Source organism: Terrapene carolina, unplaced genomic scaffold (assembly GCF_002925995.2).
Source record: "Terrapene carolina triunguis isolate 2854851 unplaced genomic scaffold, T_m_triunguis-2.0 Scaffold88, whole genome shotgun sequence".
Classification (NCBI taxonomy): Eukaryota; Metazoa; Chordata; order Testudines; family Emydidae; genus Terrapene; species Terrapene triunguis.
The window spans coordinates 1,098,289-1,114,660 of record NW_020664439.1 but is presented as its reverse complement, the minus strand read 5'-3'; the positions used below and the strand labels follow the sequence as shown (position 1 = coordinate 1,114,660).

The 16,372-nt window shown below is 44.2% G+C and overlaps 1 protein-coding gene across 1 annotated transcript in view; it reads left to right on the top strand.

The window, feature by feature from the left end:
* Positions 1–16,372, top strand: part of DBR1 (debranching RNA lariats 1) — a 28,014-nt gene that overhangs the window by 6,148 nt on the left and 5,494 nt on the right. Inside the window, exons 3-7 of the mRNA XM_024218641.2 lie at positions 3,403–3,483; positions 4,097–4,182; positions 6,878–7,102; positions 8,451–8,531; positions 11,293–11,438. Coding sequence (XP_024074409.1) covers positions 3,403–3,483; positions 4,097–4,182; positions 6,878–7,102; positions 8,451–8,531; positions 11,293–11,438 — 619 coding nt within the window. The remainder of the gene's footprint in view (positions 1–3,402; positions 3,484–4,096; positions 4,183–6,877; positions 7,103–8,450; positions 8,532–11,292; positions 11,439–16,372) is intronic.

Here is a 16,372-nt window from a genome sequence, read left to right as displayed (position 1 = left end):
GATTTAAAAGTCACTATCATTGAACAAAAAAACTTCAGAAACAGACTTCAAAGAGAAACAGCAGAACTAAAATTCATTTGCAAATTTAACAGCATTAATCTGGGCTTGAATAGGGACTGGGAGTGGCTGGCTCATTACAGAAGCAGCTTTTCCTCTCCTGGAATTGACACCTCCTCATCTATTATTGGGAGTGGACTACATCCACCCTGATCGAATTGGCCCTGTCAACACTGGTTTTCCACTTGCGAAGTAACTCCTCCCTGCTCTCCATGTGTCAGTATATAATGCCTGCATCTGTAACTTTCACTCTATGCATCTGAAGAAGTGAGGTTTTTACCCACGAAAGCTTATGCCCAAATAAATCTGTTAGTCTTTAAGGTGCCACCAGACTCCTTGTTGTTCTGATTAACATAGTTACCACATCATTATTAAACAACATACCAACATTCTTATAAACTGAACAGTCTCTATCTCCATCATTGCTGTAGAGAGGAGCTGAGCTTCCAGGATAACACAGTACAGGTCTGTCGCATCTTACACGCATTTAACATGCGCGATTTCAACTTTACGCGGTCGGCAAAAACCAAAAAAAAAGAGAAAAACTGTTTTAATACTATACCTGTAGTGCGGGCGATTTCGCCCGCCATTGAACTCAATGGGGTTTTGGCTATACGCGGTTTTCGCTTTACGCGCTAACCGCGAAACAGAACCCCTGCGTAAGATGAGACAGACCTGTACCTGCTGTTCTTTTATTATTTTGATTTGGAGTTTAAGTCTGGCAACATTGGTCTCAGCTTGCAGCAGATCCATTCGCCTCCTGTGAGATTTTCTCTCTCCAGTTTGCTTAGTTCTTTCCTCAGCTCGCCTGGCTCTCTCCTCAGCTTCTTTTTCCAGCTGGGCCAAGGCTTGCTTCTCTTGCATTCGAAGTTCTCCCATTTCTTTCTCATGCTGAAGACGCTGGCTCTCTCTCGGGGCTTGCAGTTTTGATTGTGGATCACTCGTTGTGACTAACCTTAACTTTTGACACTCTGTTTTAAATTTCAGATTTGGAATAGCATGGGGTTCTGATCCAAAACCCAAATGATCTGGTTCTGTGTTAACTACACCAAAGTGACCTGTGGTGCTTGGGGCAGCCCTCACTGGAAATGCTAAGGTCAGGGCAGGCTGCAAAAGGGAGTTTAACTTCAGTGTTACCCACAGACTGGTGGGTAACACTGAAGTTAAACTCCCCAACCAGTCATAAACTGTGCTTCTGATTCCCCACACTGGTTATCAAGAAGCAAAAAAGAAATCACATAGCTCCCTTTATTGCATTTCAATTCTCTGGCTCCCAGTCAGCACCTAGGTCCAGTACTGTGAGAACTTATTTAAAAAACAAAACACAAAACTGCTCACATATACAAAATGTTCTGACCCCAAAGGGTCAGCCACATTACCAGGTCCATATAGGTTTGGATCTTACCCAAAATACTATGCTGCCAGCCAATCCTTCAGTGTCTAAAACTAAAGGTTTATAATAAAGGGAGGAAAAAAAAACTATTTGGCTTCACAACATCCCTGGCAACAAAACTATAATGGGGTTCAAAAGAGAATTAGATAAGACCATGGAGGATAGGTCCACCAATGGCTATTAGCCAAAATGGTCACTGACACAACCCCATGCTCTGGATGTCCCTAAGCCTCTGACTGCCAGAAGCTGGGACTGGACAACAGGGGATAGATCACTGGATAATTGCTCTGTTCTGTTAATTTCCTCTGAAGCAGTGGTCTCGAACCTTTTTACACACAAGATCGCTTTTTGAATTTAAGATCAACCCAGGATCTACCCTTCCCCTTCCCCAAGGCCCTGCCCTCCTGACTCCATTCCTCCCTTCCTCCGTCGCTTGCTCTCCCACGCCCTCACTCACTTTCACTGGGATGGGCCAGGGGGTTGGGGTGCCGGAGGGGGTGCGGGCTCGGGCCAAGGGGTTCGGAGTGGGGGAGAGGGCTCCAGGCTGAGCCTGTGGCAGGGGGTTGGCGTGCAGGAGGGGGTGAGGGGTGCAAGCTCTAGGAGGGAGTTTGGGTGCAGGAGGGGGCTCCAGGCTGGGACAGGGGTTGGGGTGCGGAAGGGGGTGAGGGGTGCAAGCTCTGGGACGGAGTTTGGATGCAGGCTCTGGGCTGGGATAGGGGGTTGCAGTGCAGGAGGGGGTGTGAGGTATAGGCTCCGGCTGGGAGGCACTTACCACAGGCGGCTCCCGGTTGGCAGTGCAGCAGGGCTAAGGCATGCTCCTGCCTGCCCTGGCCCTGCGCTGCTCCCGGAAGCGGCTGGCATGTCTTTGTGATCCGGGGGGGAAAGGCAGCTCCATGCGCTGCTGCTGCCCCCACCCCTGGTGCCGACTCTGCAGCTCCCATTGGCCAGGAACTGCAGCCAACGGGCGCTCCCCCCCCCCCCCCCCCCCGGGCTGCAAGCACCGCCCCCGCAGCTCCCATTGGCCACAGTTCCCGGCCAATGGAAGCTGCGGTGTCGACGCTGGGAGAGGGGGCAGGACGTGGAGCCACCTGCTCTTTCCCCCCCCCCGGTCCACAGAGACACGTCAGCCGCTTCCGGGAGCGGTTGGGGACCAGGGCAGACAGGGAGCCTGCCTTAGATGTGCTGCGCCACTGGACTTCTAGTGGCTGGAGATCACAATTGACTGGCAGAGGCTCCAGGATCGACTAGTCAATCGCGATCGACTGGTTGGTGACCACTGCTCTGAAGCATCTGGCACTGGCCACTGTTGGAAGACAGGATGCTGGGCTTGATGGTCTAAGTATGGCCGTTCTTATAAGTCTCCCCCTCCTAAATCTCATCTCACTTCTGAAATATTTCCCTTTACTGCTCCCTTCTTTTCATCTTACTATTTTTTTTTGTCATCTTTCATGCTCTGTGTGACTGAAAGTGTCCATGTTTTTGCTTCTGCCAAGTATTTCTTATCCTTTGAATTTCTCTTTAAAATTCACATCTTCAATCAATCCTTGCTTTTCACCTTCAGTTATCCCCAAATGACTGACTTGCCTTGTGCTTTTATTCTTGTCAGTCTTAAATTGTAAGACTTAGTTTTATTTTATTTGTAAAGAATCATGAAAATGTGTGGTGCTGCTATATGAATGACTTCAATTGTTTTGGGCAGGTTAGAAATACAAAAATTGCTTTCTACAATAATAGGTTTTGTCTGGGATTGGAAGTAGTGCCAGAGGCAAGTGAACATTTTCTAAAATGTAACTCATTTGAACCGTAGTTCTGGATGAGTTATTTTATCTGAACCAGTTCTTTTGTACCTAATGCACATTGTATTAAAGTTGAACAGACTAGATTACAATTCCTGAAAGCTCCCTGTTTTCCTGATATGCAGAGAATTTTATTTTAATGTCTTGTCATTCTAGGTTATGCAGGAGTAGTAAAATATCGTGGTGTAAGAATTGGTGGAATTTCTGGCATTTTCAAATCTCATGATTATAGAAAAGGTAATATTTTATGTAACTTTGACTTTTTATTAACATATGCATTCAGAAACATCTTGCAATTAAGATTCCATGCTCTTTTTATTAGGTGTTCTATTTATAGTGTGTGTGTTGGAGAATTTACATGTTCTCCAAAGTTGCCTGTGAACAGATTCCCATGGTTGAGTCCACGTGTTTGTGCGCAGTCATGGCACCAACTCTTCAAGCTGAAAACAGCCATTGACACCAGCAAAGGTGTCTTACATCTGGAGCACCTATGCTTGCTCATAGTACTTTGGCAGTAAGTTGCCAAGCATGATCAGAAAAACAGCTCCCCGTGGATGTACAAGTCTTTGTAGCAATCATCCAAATGCTAATGCTAATCATCCTAATGCTTCTTTGGCAGCATTCTTTAGTTAATAGTTTTACCTATAAAACTGATTATGTAAGTTGGCGTTTATATAAATATCAAGGGACTGACTCAGCTTGAATTTCAGAGCTGCAAAGTCTCAAGGCTTTATTCCCCCACTTATTCTCTGAACACCCCAAGCCAGGCTCACCCCTTGCAATTTGATTCCCCGTGCTCCCTCTAGGAACCCAATCTCTTGTGTGACCAGTTTTTCTTGGTATGTTTCAGGTCATTTTGAGTGTCCTCCATACAATCAGCAGACTGTAAGAAGTGCGTACCATGTGAGGAATATTGAAGTCTTCAAACTCAAACAGGTGGGAAGAAAAGCTTTTTTTTTTTTTTATTTTTTTTTTTAAAGAGGGTAGATAATATTGCATGAGATTAGGCTAATTTAGAGATGAGCATGTTGGTGATCTGAATTTACATTATCTGTTTCCATTGACACAATCAAAGTTTGCTTTTGCTATTTGCAATAGAAGGGTAATTCTACAGGCCTTGTCACTAGTCTCTGCAGTGTCGCAAGACTGCCTTCTTCAGTTGATAAAGAAACACATCTCACAGGTCTCCCTCACAGCATGATGCAAATCCTTAATTACATCCTCAGCAATATCAGGAAATATTCAAGGGGACTTAAGTGCACAGGTTAAGTGTGCAAGCTGGAGGCTGTAGCTAAGGTTTTATTTTAGCATCTGAGGGCGACTAGTGGTTTCAGTTGGAAGCCAAAGGACATTTCCTGTAGTGATGCAGAGCCTAGCAGAGATGTACTGTGTTAGGATTGAGGTATAGTTAAAAGGTGTGGCATCGGCTGGCCCTTTGTGTGGGAGGAGGGGAATGCTACTTAATCAGCCTTAATTCCTTGCAAACAAAACTTTTAATGGAATTTCCTGAGTATTTAATTCAGTAAGTGTGTTTTGGGGAGAAGGCCTGGGAGCAGAGATACCTGCCTCAACTTCCCTGTGGTGTGTGAGGATATGGCAGGAGCAAAGATGTCTGTGGGTGTGTGGAAGGAGGGCCTTCATGGGTCTCTTTAGTCTCCCTCACTCCAGCACAATGGTACCTGTATTCTTGGGCAGGGCGACCTCTCAAGTGCCATATCTGCTCTTCCAGGCTGCCATGGCTCCTCAAATGGGAGGAGCCTCTGTTAAAGCTACAGAGCTTCAGCAGATGCTAGTGAGCTCTCAGCACTGGAGCTTGTAGCTTCTCCCCCCTGCAAACCCTGGAAGTTTCTTCCTGACAGACAAGGTTTCAGTTTCCTGTCCATAGAGTATAGGGAGCAGTCAGCTTCCCTGAAGGAAATGCAGAGTTAAGGTGACACTTCCCATGTAACCTTAACTCTGCTTCCTTTGATCCCTACCCTAAGGAGTGACTGAATAAGATTGCAGTACTGTTCCTCCCTCAGCCTTTTTGTGAAGTGGGATCTCTGCAAACCAGCAGCGAATACTCCCCAGAATAGTCATGCTGCATGGAGCACAATGAGTTTGTTGGACTGTGTGAATAGGAGTGTTGCATTGGAGTTGTGCTGGGTACAGAGAATGGCATTCTTGGTTAGGGAAGGTAAGGTACAGTCGTTCTCAATTCCGACTGCCATCCCTTCAGAGACCGTTAAGGTGGTGTGGGAAGTGTCACTACAACTTTGCATTTTGTGATTTTCCAGCACTGAGGGAGGTCCCCATCACTCCCCAAAAGACCCATCTCTGACTCCTGGAAGGTAAAAGGAATACTTTTCCTCTGTTCCCATTCAGAGACTGCTGGTGGCTCTGATGGGGAAGGATGGTCCCTCCTAACCTAGGAATCTGGTGGCACCTTAAAGACTAACAGATTTATTTGGGCCCTTCACTCCATGCATATGAAGAAGTGAGTTTTTTTACCCACGAAAGCTTATTCCCAAATAAATCTGTTAGTCTTTAGGGTGCCACCAGATTCCTCATTGTTTTTGTGGATACAGACTAACACGGCTACCCCTCTGATACTTGGCCTCCTAGCCTAATCCTCCTATAGCCACTTGGAGGCCTTGTCTACATTTAAAACTTATACCAGCATGGCTATGTTGATCAGAGGTATTAAAAAAACCAAAAACCAAACCCACAACCTTAGCTATATAGCTATGCTGACAAAAGCCCCAGTGTAGACAGTTATGCAGACAGAAGAGGGCTTCTGTCGGCTAGTTAATGTCCTAGGAGGTCATGTTACTATACTGACAGAACTCCTTCTTTCAGCACTAGGGGACTATACCAACGTAGTTGTGCCAACATAGGCTCTGTAGCATAGATGTAGCCAGAGTGAATGAGTGACTGCTTCTGCTGCAGCTCAGAACTTTCCCAAGTTGCAAAAGAATGAAACCGACCTCCTTCAGTTTCACTGCTGCACTATGAAAATCTCTGAGCATGGTGCTAGAAAAATCACAGGCTTGGAGATGGAAAAATTATTATGCAGTTTTAAAAGAGCTATTGAAGTGCCTGTAGGCAGGGGATAGCTAAAATACTTCAAGAAAATAGCATAGATGGGGATTGAGAGTAACACAGGGAATCTCACCCATGCTTAAGTAGCTTGCCAGCTCAGAGAAGATAATGTATGCCAATAGAATACAACTAACTTATGTTTGTAATAACTATAATTCAAGCACAGTGATACTTTCTTCCAACATTTTCTATTGTGTGAATTTGCTTTGTATATAGCACTTATTATATGGCTATAATTTTAGAAATTCTTATGGCCTTATAACTGCTTGACATTTGCCTCTAAGGGGAGATATCAAAATGATACTTTGCACTAAACCCTGTCCCAAGGAAAGCAAGAAAGTGGCACACAAACCATAGAGTTTAGAGAATGCAAGATCAAACTCAGTGGCAGTCTGGAAGATTGCATCCAGTGGTATAACCTCAGTGTTTAGAAAGTAAGATGGTCAGTCAAAATCCACTCTGGTCAGACAAAAAGAATCAAGTATGCTCTCCCTTCATTGGTATTCATTCAAGTGCTGTTCTTTTCCTATGTTTATTTTTTGCTTTATAGCTAAAGCATCCTATGGATATATTTATGTCACATGATTGGCCAAGAAGTATATATCACTATGGAAACAAGAAACAGCTTCTTAAAATGAAGTCTTTTTTCCGCCAAGAAGTGGAAAACAATACATTGGGAAGCCCTGCTGCTTCAGAGCTTCTGCAGCACTTTCAACCCACGTATTGGTTCTCAGCACATCTTCATGTAAAATTTGCAGCTTTAATGCAACACCAGGTAACAAATAAACAAAAGCATGTCATGTGTATATCTCAGGTTTCTAATGCCGGTAGCCAGATCCACACAAGCATTTTTCTCTTTGTAAAACGTTATTTGCTTTTTTTTTTATAAATGTATTTTCATATAGCTTATGGAAAGTACTCCTACCTATATTAAGTAACTATTAATTCACCCTAATAATCAAAGGCTTAACATAATCTAAAGAGTCTTAACTCATGAAGACAGAGAATGTTATAACTTATTCTGTTTATAACACATAAGATACTTTTGAAGCTATTTGTAGAACTATTACTTTGTTTTGAAAAAGATTGGCTTAAAACTATAAATTACTCTGCCCTGATGGTCACTAAACAAGTTGAGTAGCTGATGTTGCTGAACTAGAAAATTATATTTAATTTTAAAAATAGACAGCTGGATTTTTCACTTTGTGAAGGAGATAGCCTGTAAATATAGTGAAAGAGGAGGGCAGAGAGCAATTCAGGGAAGATACTCATCTCAAATAACCAGGTATTCTTTTGGGTGCCTGAGATATGGCAAGGGTCAGAGCAGACGGAGAGTTCATGAGTAACCCTGACAAAGCCAGAAAACCTGCGAGGTTTAAACCTGTTGGTTTATTTACTAATTTCTTGTCAACCAGAGTAATGCAAACTAGGAAAGTCATTGGCAACATTCTCTTTGTGCTCCTTAACAGTTGGTAAACTCCAAACAGTATAAAAATCACAAACATTTGACAGCTCTTGTGTCTCTAGAGCTTCCTGTCTTGGCAAATCTCTTTCTCTCCCTTATGAGAATAGCCCCTTCTGAGGTTCTGAGTCTGTGGCCTAGTCTACACTAGCAATGTAAGTCAATCTAAGTTATGTTACTTAACTAAGTCGATGTAATTTACATACCTAGATGCTCTCCTGTTGACATAGCTTCTGTGTCTCATTAAAGTGGATTAATTAAGTAGACAGGAGAGCGCTCTCCCGTCGACTTATTTCTTCTTCACTAGACCTGTTAAATCGATGCCTGCTGCTGCGATGGATGCAGTGGGCAATTTAGTCCGTAGCGTAGACAAGGTCTGTGTGCTTGATTAAACCTGATTGCTTTAGCTGAAGGAGACTTGTGTCTCCCCCCGCCAGTGTTGTTGCTGTCATCTACTTCAGTTTCCTCTGACTTCAGCTCAAGCTCTCCCTCTGTGTACCACAGTCCTCCCTTTTTATCTCTAGGACCTTTAGAATATTCTGTTCAATAGAAAATGTTTAAATTCTGCCCTGGAATCTCCATGCACAATTTGGTTATTGGAAAGGTCATATTTCAGGGAATCTTCAGCATTGCCAGTAATGGTTTCATTCCTGTTTCCTAGGCAAACATTGAAGGACAGCTGCCAAAAGCAACAAAATTTTTGGCTCTGGATAAATGTCTGCCACACAGAGACTTTCTGCAGGTAAGACCACCGTAAGTGGTCATCTACTATCATTTAGTACTTTATACATCTGGGTTAGGGAGTGCACAGTTCAGCAGAAAGCTGAAGAATGATTCTTCCATCCCCAGAGAATTAAATCTCACAGTTGCTGCTCATGTACGGTATGAGGACTTAATGGGGTAGTGGAAAATTAAGAGGATCCATTCTTGGTCTGCACAGAGGAATTAGGGGGTCATAAGAATCCCTCCATATGCCCCTGTACAAACTGCCAGGACTTCGTAGCAGGATACAGGAATGAGGGGCACTGTGTATTTGCTTATTAGTACTATAAAGCATGAGGGTGGGGGAATATGTGGAGCTTTTGCTCTGCCCGCTCAACGTGCTGACCAGTGGAGTGTGTGTAGTGGTAACTTGCTGCTGGAATAGATCAGAATTAAATTACTTTTCTCTCCCACCCCTCTTCTTGAAGCAAGTGGGGGTTGTGGAGGGAATTGTGAAGTATTGTGACTTAATACCTCTTTCCTGGGAAGGTGCAACAATGGACCACACCTCACTATGGGCTGTGTCCTGGTGCCACTGTCTAGCCACATGTATTCTTCTGTCTTTGGAGGCAGTAGCTAAGTAACTGAAGGCCCCTGTAAAATGCCTGAAACGTAAGCCTAAGGGAAATAAAAACAAAAAAAGACAAGATCCCCCATTTGAGTAAAGTGAACTTCCTGAGTCTGTCCTGGTGAGGGAGAGCCCCTAAACAGGCTTTTTTTCTTCCTTATTTCATGATACTGTGATCAGGTGATTGTGGGATGAGAATCTGACCAGGGTAGGTTGGAAAAGTAGCTGGTGATCCAATGCACAACCCCTTAAGGACAATTATTTGGTATGAAATTCCAGAGAAATCCTAAAAGACAATCCAATCCAGACAGTTTATTGAATTCAATATCTCACAGTACCCAAAAGAGGACTTTTTCCTACTATCTGTAGTGGACTTTTTAGAATTTGTATTGCTCTAGGGCCTAAAGGCCCTACCTGGCATTGGGATTTCATTGCGCTGGGCGCTGTATACATGGAAAAGAAAATGGTCCCTGCCCCAAAATACAAGACACACTGATACAGACAATCAACAAAAATTAAGCTTGCCAGAAGTACAGTACAATTTCTTCCCAGTTTCTCCTTCACATAAGAACCCCCTCTTCTGTGTACCACTGCCAGTCAAATTTCCTCAGTCCCTGCTTAGCTAGAGTCTCCTCCTCCATCTCATCCTGCCCCATTGGGAAACTTAGCCCCATTCTGGGAAAGACACACAAACAAAGAACCGACTCAAGCTGCCAAATGTCTGAAAGTGGTGGATCTCAGCCACTTCCTGAACTTGCAGTGGGGGCTGAATCCCATGCTTGTTTCTAGGGGAGGTGGAAAGTGGCTTACTTGACCCAGGCCTGCTGCACCCACAGTCCCGAATCTGCCACTGGTTCATGAACATGTCCCCTTCCTTCAGTGGGGTGAGATGCTTTAATCAAGAGGATACAGTTATTCCATCTTTGGCAGAAGCTTCAGCAGTTGCTATGCAAATACTGTCACATCAGGCTGTTTTACTGCAGTAATAGCAGCAGGAACCGGGCTAATGACTGAGTATGTCAGGGACTGGAGAATTAAGTTGGTACTGAAGAAAGTGTTCCCTGGCAGATGCATCACGAGACACTCTGCATTAGAAGTAATAGATTAATTCTTCAAGACTTGGCTTCCTACAAACAGGGCCAAGTGGGTTTTCAGCGGTCTACAAGAGTGCCTTTTTGTAGTCTGGAGTTTTGGACTTGACTAAAACCAGAGACCTAATCTGGTTCAGAGATGGGAGGTAGAACACTGGGGTTCCTGGCTATTAGTCCTCTAGATCATTCTGTCTCTCCAGCTAGTGAGCTTTACCTTTTGTGGCAAGAAGCTCAGTACAGTAGCTGACTCAAATTAGGGCACGTACTAGGAGGAAACTTACGGTGGCCTTATTGCCATCAATGTCAATTAGAGTGTCACTGCTTTACAACCAAATATCAAGACCATTGCCCAAGGTCAATCCTACAGGTAACTGTAAGGAAGACTATTAATGACTGGTACTAGTATAGAGAAAAATCAGTGACTAATACAACACCAGTGATCAGTTCTGTGTTTTCAAGGCTATCTTCAAAAGACCCAGGATCTCTTTCAGAATCTTATAAAACAGGGGATGTTCCTTACCTTATGAATCCTCTTTTTAGGCTGAAAGAGAAAAGCAGCTCTGATCATATTTCGCCAAACATTATAGGTTGGATTGTTCTATAAATGCAGTTCTTGGGAGATGCAGCTGTTCCTTCCCCGCTGCCTTCCTTTTTCTGAGGGAAGGGTTAAACGAACCAGTTTGGGATTGGTGGAAACGAATGGACTAAAAAGTAACTTCTGCTTATTAGTCTGTATCTCAGATGCACCCACCTGGGCAGATTCTTGAATATATTGCCCACAAACTGTTTTCAACTTTTAACTTTAAAAATAAAGTCAAGCACTCAAAAGTTAGGAAATGCTAGAATTCATGTTGCCTGTGCAGCCTTAATTCAGCCTCCTTGTGCATGCATATGCGTTATGATAGTCTCTAATTACATGATCACATACTACTTTTTTCACAGAACCCCTGCGTTATTCAATGGGCAGGTATACTGAGCTTTTAATTAAGAACTGATTGTTCTATCTTTAAGCATTATCTTCAGGCAATGTTGTCTTGTCAGGTTGAATTAAATGCCTCATTTGTCAATATTGTTTTTCTAAGGTAATAGATATAGACCATGACCCCAACGCATCTGATTCTCTGGAATATGACATTGAATGGCTTGCTGTTCTCAAGGCTACTAACAATCTTATTAATGTGACTTCAAACGCATGGAACATGCCTGAAAACAATGGCCTCCATGCAAAGTAAGTAAAATGAGTATTGGGTTTAGACTTTCTTTGTGTTGAAAATATGCATATACTTTTGAAAAGAGAGATTTGGGATATTAGAGATAGGATGGGTGAGGTAATATCTTTCAATTGGGGGCCTGGGGTGCACAGCTGCTGTGCAGACCCATAGTGTAGCATTCTCGTCCTGCAGCCAGGCCCCCATCTCTTGTAGCATCTGGTTATCTGTGGCATGCTATGCCAGATGGGCCCACAGAGCCACATTTTCATCATGGAGCTGGGTGGATTGCCTGTGCAGAGCTTGGTTCTCTGTTGCGAGCTGTGATGCTTGGGCTCGAAGCATGGGGTGGTTTTCCTGGGAGTGGTCAACCCATTCTGCCATCTCAAATACCCTCTAGGGCATGCCGGGCAGGAAGTGGCCCACTGCCTTCATGTTCCCCCAGGGTAGGCCTCCACCATGGGGGAGAGTGGTCCAGACAAACTGTCAAAATCCCAACAAGGGCAGTTGGGACCATAGGTCAGAGAAGAGGGAAACCTGAGGTTGGGGGTCATAGAGGAGTTCATAGTCAGGTTCCAGGCCAGGGTCAATACCAAGGGTCAGAGTCTGTGTCAGGATTCAGGTTCTAAGTCAGGAGGCGAAGTCCAAATCAAGCCAAAGATGAAGCCTGGAGTTCAGGAGCAGGAATGGTCATGGCAGCTACAGGAGATTGACACTGTTGCCTGGACACTTCCTGGAATACCCCTTAAGTTTTTATAGGACAGGGAGCCAATCAGGAGCCAGGAGTTGGGCTTCCGATGGTCTGTGTCCACAGCGGTTTGTGGACAGTAGAGTCAAGCTGGTTACAGTTGCTGTTGGTTGGCACATGGAGATGCCAGCTACTTGGCAGCTCTACTGGCCTGGGTTCTAGATCCATTTGGGCCGTACGGCATATTGGGGAGCTATCCTAGTACCCATGATTGGTCCCCTGGTTTGGACAAAGTTATGTGTTGTTGAATGTAAAGTTGTGGGTGAGGATGAAATAGATGAATATGGTGATGTGTTTGGAGTGAATATCTGAGTGTTGGCCATTGTCTTGTAGGTATTTTAGACAGGCAGCAATTCTGTCATTGTGAGGGATGTTGGTATATAGGGAGGTGACATCCATGATGGCAAGGGTAGTGTTCTGAGGGAGGTTGTTAATGTTGCAGAGTTTCTAGAGAAACTGCTTGTTCAGAGCCATAGCCTGGCTGGCCGATATTCACTGCTGTCTTCAATGGCTGCAAAAATTGTAAAAATGTGAGCTCTCATTAGTCCTGGTGGCAAAGAGCTAACCAGCTTTAGAGAATAAAATGCTGTGTTTGTCCACCTAAGCATTTAAATGGTCTCAGACTTTGAAAGTCATGCTGCTTTGAAGAAATTTGTAGAGCTGAGTCCCCACCTTTGCTGCTGCTAGACTGGAAACAGTCTTACACGAAACTGAAAAAATGGGGCAGCCCATCTGTGTACATTGTATCATCACAACAGAAAATGCAGCCAATTGTTACTTCAAGTACAAGTTCAGTTTTTTTCCCCGGTAGTTGTGACTTTCCTGTTCCTGATTATGCTGACTTGTTTCAGTGAAATTCTTTATTGATTGAAAAATCAGTTTCTCTTTGGTCTTCCATATTAGTCCAGATGTTTGGGCTATCAGCAGATGGAGACGACACCAGAACTTTGGATAATGTCCCCATCCTTGCCTATGAGGGTCTGACCATCACTCAGCCTTCAGTTATTTGCTCTGTCTAGCAGCTGAAGAATGTTGTTCCTGGTAGGCTGCTGCTAGAGGAAAGCAGCAAGATGCTGGAGGCTTAAAGGAAGCCCTGTGACACTTAAAGTGTGCAGCTGTTCTTTGCAGCACATGTGCTATAGGGACAGTCTGTGGCCCTCAACTTCATGTACAATAGGGGAATCTTCCCTTAGCAAATGTTGATGTTAGCCCTTCTGAACAAGTCAGAGCGCCTGAGCCCCAGGCAGGGTTCAGGCTCCAACTCAGCCTAACATTGCCAGCTCCTTCTGTGTAGAGGTGAGTGGTAAGGGTCTGTACTCAGCGAGCCCTGACAAAGTAGGGAAACCCCATAAAGAACTCCACTCCACTCCACTGGGGACTCAGCCCTTGGGTACAAGGCTCTGGGTGCAGAGTCCTAGCAATAGGGGAAGGCTGAAGAACTTCCTCCAGACCTGGGCCCAAACAAGGTCCAACCACTGGGTCCTGGAAATGGTAGCATACAGAGATAGAATAAAGGCTGGTGTGAAACCTTGAGCAACTTAGCACAATGCAATAGACTTGTTGGCCAAATGGTGCTTGAGACCCTAAGCCACTTTCTGAATAGACAGCCATCTCCTGGGTTCTGGAGGATGAGAACAACATGGGGATCTGAGTCTATTTCACTGTCTCCAGAACAAGGAGTCTGTACCCAGTTCTGCACTGGAAAAAGTTCAACTTTTCTTAGAATTCAAAGTATCAGAATGGAGCCACTTTAAAGTCAGTTCCTCAAGAAATGAACTTGAGTGGATTCTTATGCTTCCTGGTTATTCTGGGTGCATCCCTACATGTGCCAATTCTGCAGTCTCAACAGAAGTTTTTGCAATTTATTATCCTGGACCAGCACTTCCAGTGCCAAGCCTTACCTCCCTTGGGGCCCTAAGAAAGGGCATATATTCTGTTGTACCTGGATAACTGGCTGTGTCTGAGGTCTGTGTACTTGTAGAGGCATAGGTTGGTGATTAAACAAGAGACCTTGATCCTAAAGAGCAAATGTACTTGGAAAGTGGAGTTGATTACGTCAGATGTTCAGTAATCCTGCAAGATGTCTAAGACTCACTGAGAGCAAAGTGTTTTCTTGACATTTTCTCAGCTGGATTTATTCTAGACTTGCCAGCCTGGGAAGCTTTGACAGTGGATGCTGGGATATATGTAACTGAAGGATTATGTATCTGGCACATTTCAGGTTTATACTACCTCCCCACTGAGCCAATTTTAGAGTAGCCTACAAATGAAAAATAGCATACCTTGTACTCAAACAAAGCCAGTCTACTTGTACTCAAGCTTTCAGAAAAAATCTGGGCTTGGGCAAAGACCAAGCATGGATAATTTCAGCCCCAAAAGGTAGAAGTTGGATCAGTTGTAAGCAACTGAAAAGAGACCTTAATGTTGCAGAAGCATATCCATTCTAAATGTTGTCATTATGCGTTCAATTTTATCTACAACATTTTGATATGAATACAAATTTAATAAGATACATTAAATTGCTTTATAAAGTTAAGAAATGTGTATTGCCTAATGAATATAGTTTGTGCAGAGACAGACTTCAAGGACAAAACCATGTTTGCAACCCGTGGAAGACCCTCTTAAATTACTATAAAAGAGAAGATGGCTAATGCACTCTGGGTCAAGTTCATCCCTATACCGAGGGGCCCAGAGCACAAAGCTATCCCATCTAAACCCTACTTAGGTTTTAAATGATGCATGCCTTGTGCTGACTTAATTCCCAAGAGCAAGTTTCATCCTGAGCTTTAGCCCCTTGTGCCCACTGTTCCCTCTAAGCTGTGTGCGTGTGCGCGCACACAGATCCTAAACCCCGCGCACACGGCAAAACACCGTGCACACACAAATTTGCACAGAAGAAATTTTTTGCGCACACGGCCTGTCAAAAATTAGAGGGAACATTGCTTGTGCCTATATGTTACAGTAGATGAGTAAATCAGAATCATACCCATCAGAACTGCTCAACTGTAGGAAATATTTCATATTACCTCTGGGGAAGGTGTTGCTGAAGTGTGTTTTCTGCTTTTCATTTCTTTTGCTGTTCTGTTAGACAGACAACTCCTTTCAGGAAGATTTGAGTGATTGAGGAACTTCTGCAATCAGGCAACTTTGTACAGTAGAACCTCACTATAACATGCTTAACAATAGCAAACCTTGGGCTATAGCAATGTTTCTCAAACTGGGGTCTGTGGACCCTTGAGGGTTCATGAGGGAACTCCAGGGGGTCTGTGGGTCCTGCTGATCGACTCCTTCCCTTCCCTCCCAGTGCCTTCTGCATGCCAGGGAACCGCTGTTCCCTGAGGTGCAGGAGGTGCTGGGGGGGAGAACAGGGATGGGGCACTCTCGGGGAGGGAGTGAAAAGGGGTGGGGCAGGGCCTTGGGGGAAGGGGTGGAATGGGGCCTGGGGCTGAGTGGGGGGCTTTGGGTCTGTGCAAAATTTTAAATCAAAATGGGGGTTCCTGGGTTACTAAAGTTTGAGAACCACTGGGCCATAGTGAACATGGTCCCTGAATCCTTACCCTGGCCCCGGGGCCGCAAAGGCGGAGGGCCGAATGTGCGCTCCTGGGACTGGAGGAGCTATTCCCCTCTCCTGATATAAGGAACCCCTGGCTACACCTAACAAATGGCTTGGATCCCCAGGGGTTCATTATAGCAAGGGTGTACTATATATGCAAGTATGGTCTCATTTCATGAAAACAGATGACATCTTTTATATATTTAGCCCTCTTTCTCCCCTCTTTCAGACACCTCTTTAAAACCTACCTCTTCAACCACTTCTTACCCTCTTGCTGGAAGTCTTAATCCTTCCTTTCTTGATCTGTTTAAATATATTTGTATGTGTCTTGATTTAGATTGTAAGCTTCCTGTAGCTGGAAAGTTTTTAATCAGTTTGTAAAGCACCATGTAAATTTGATATGGAGAAATTTTGCTTACTTGTAATAGCTTCCTCTTTCTTCACCAGTTCAGATGTTTGGGTTATAATTCCCCCCAAGGTGCAGATTGAGCCAGTATATTAAGGCTTTGGATTTCATATCACAGAAAGCACTAGCTGTTGCTTAGTTTTCAGTTGAATACAATTAAAGCAGTACCAAGCAAAGACCGTCAACTGACAGTATTCAACAGCCATTAACTGATACATTTAGCAGTAGCAATTTGAACATACTGCAA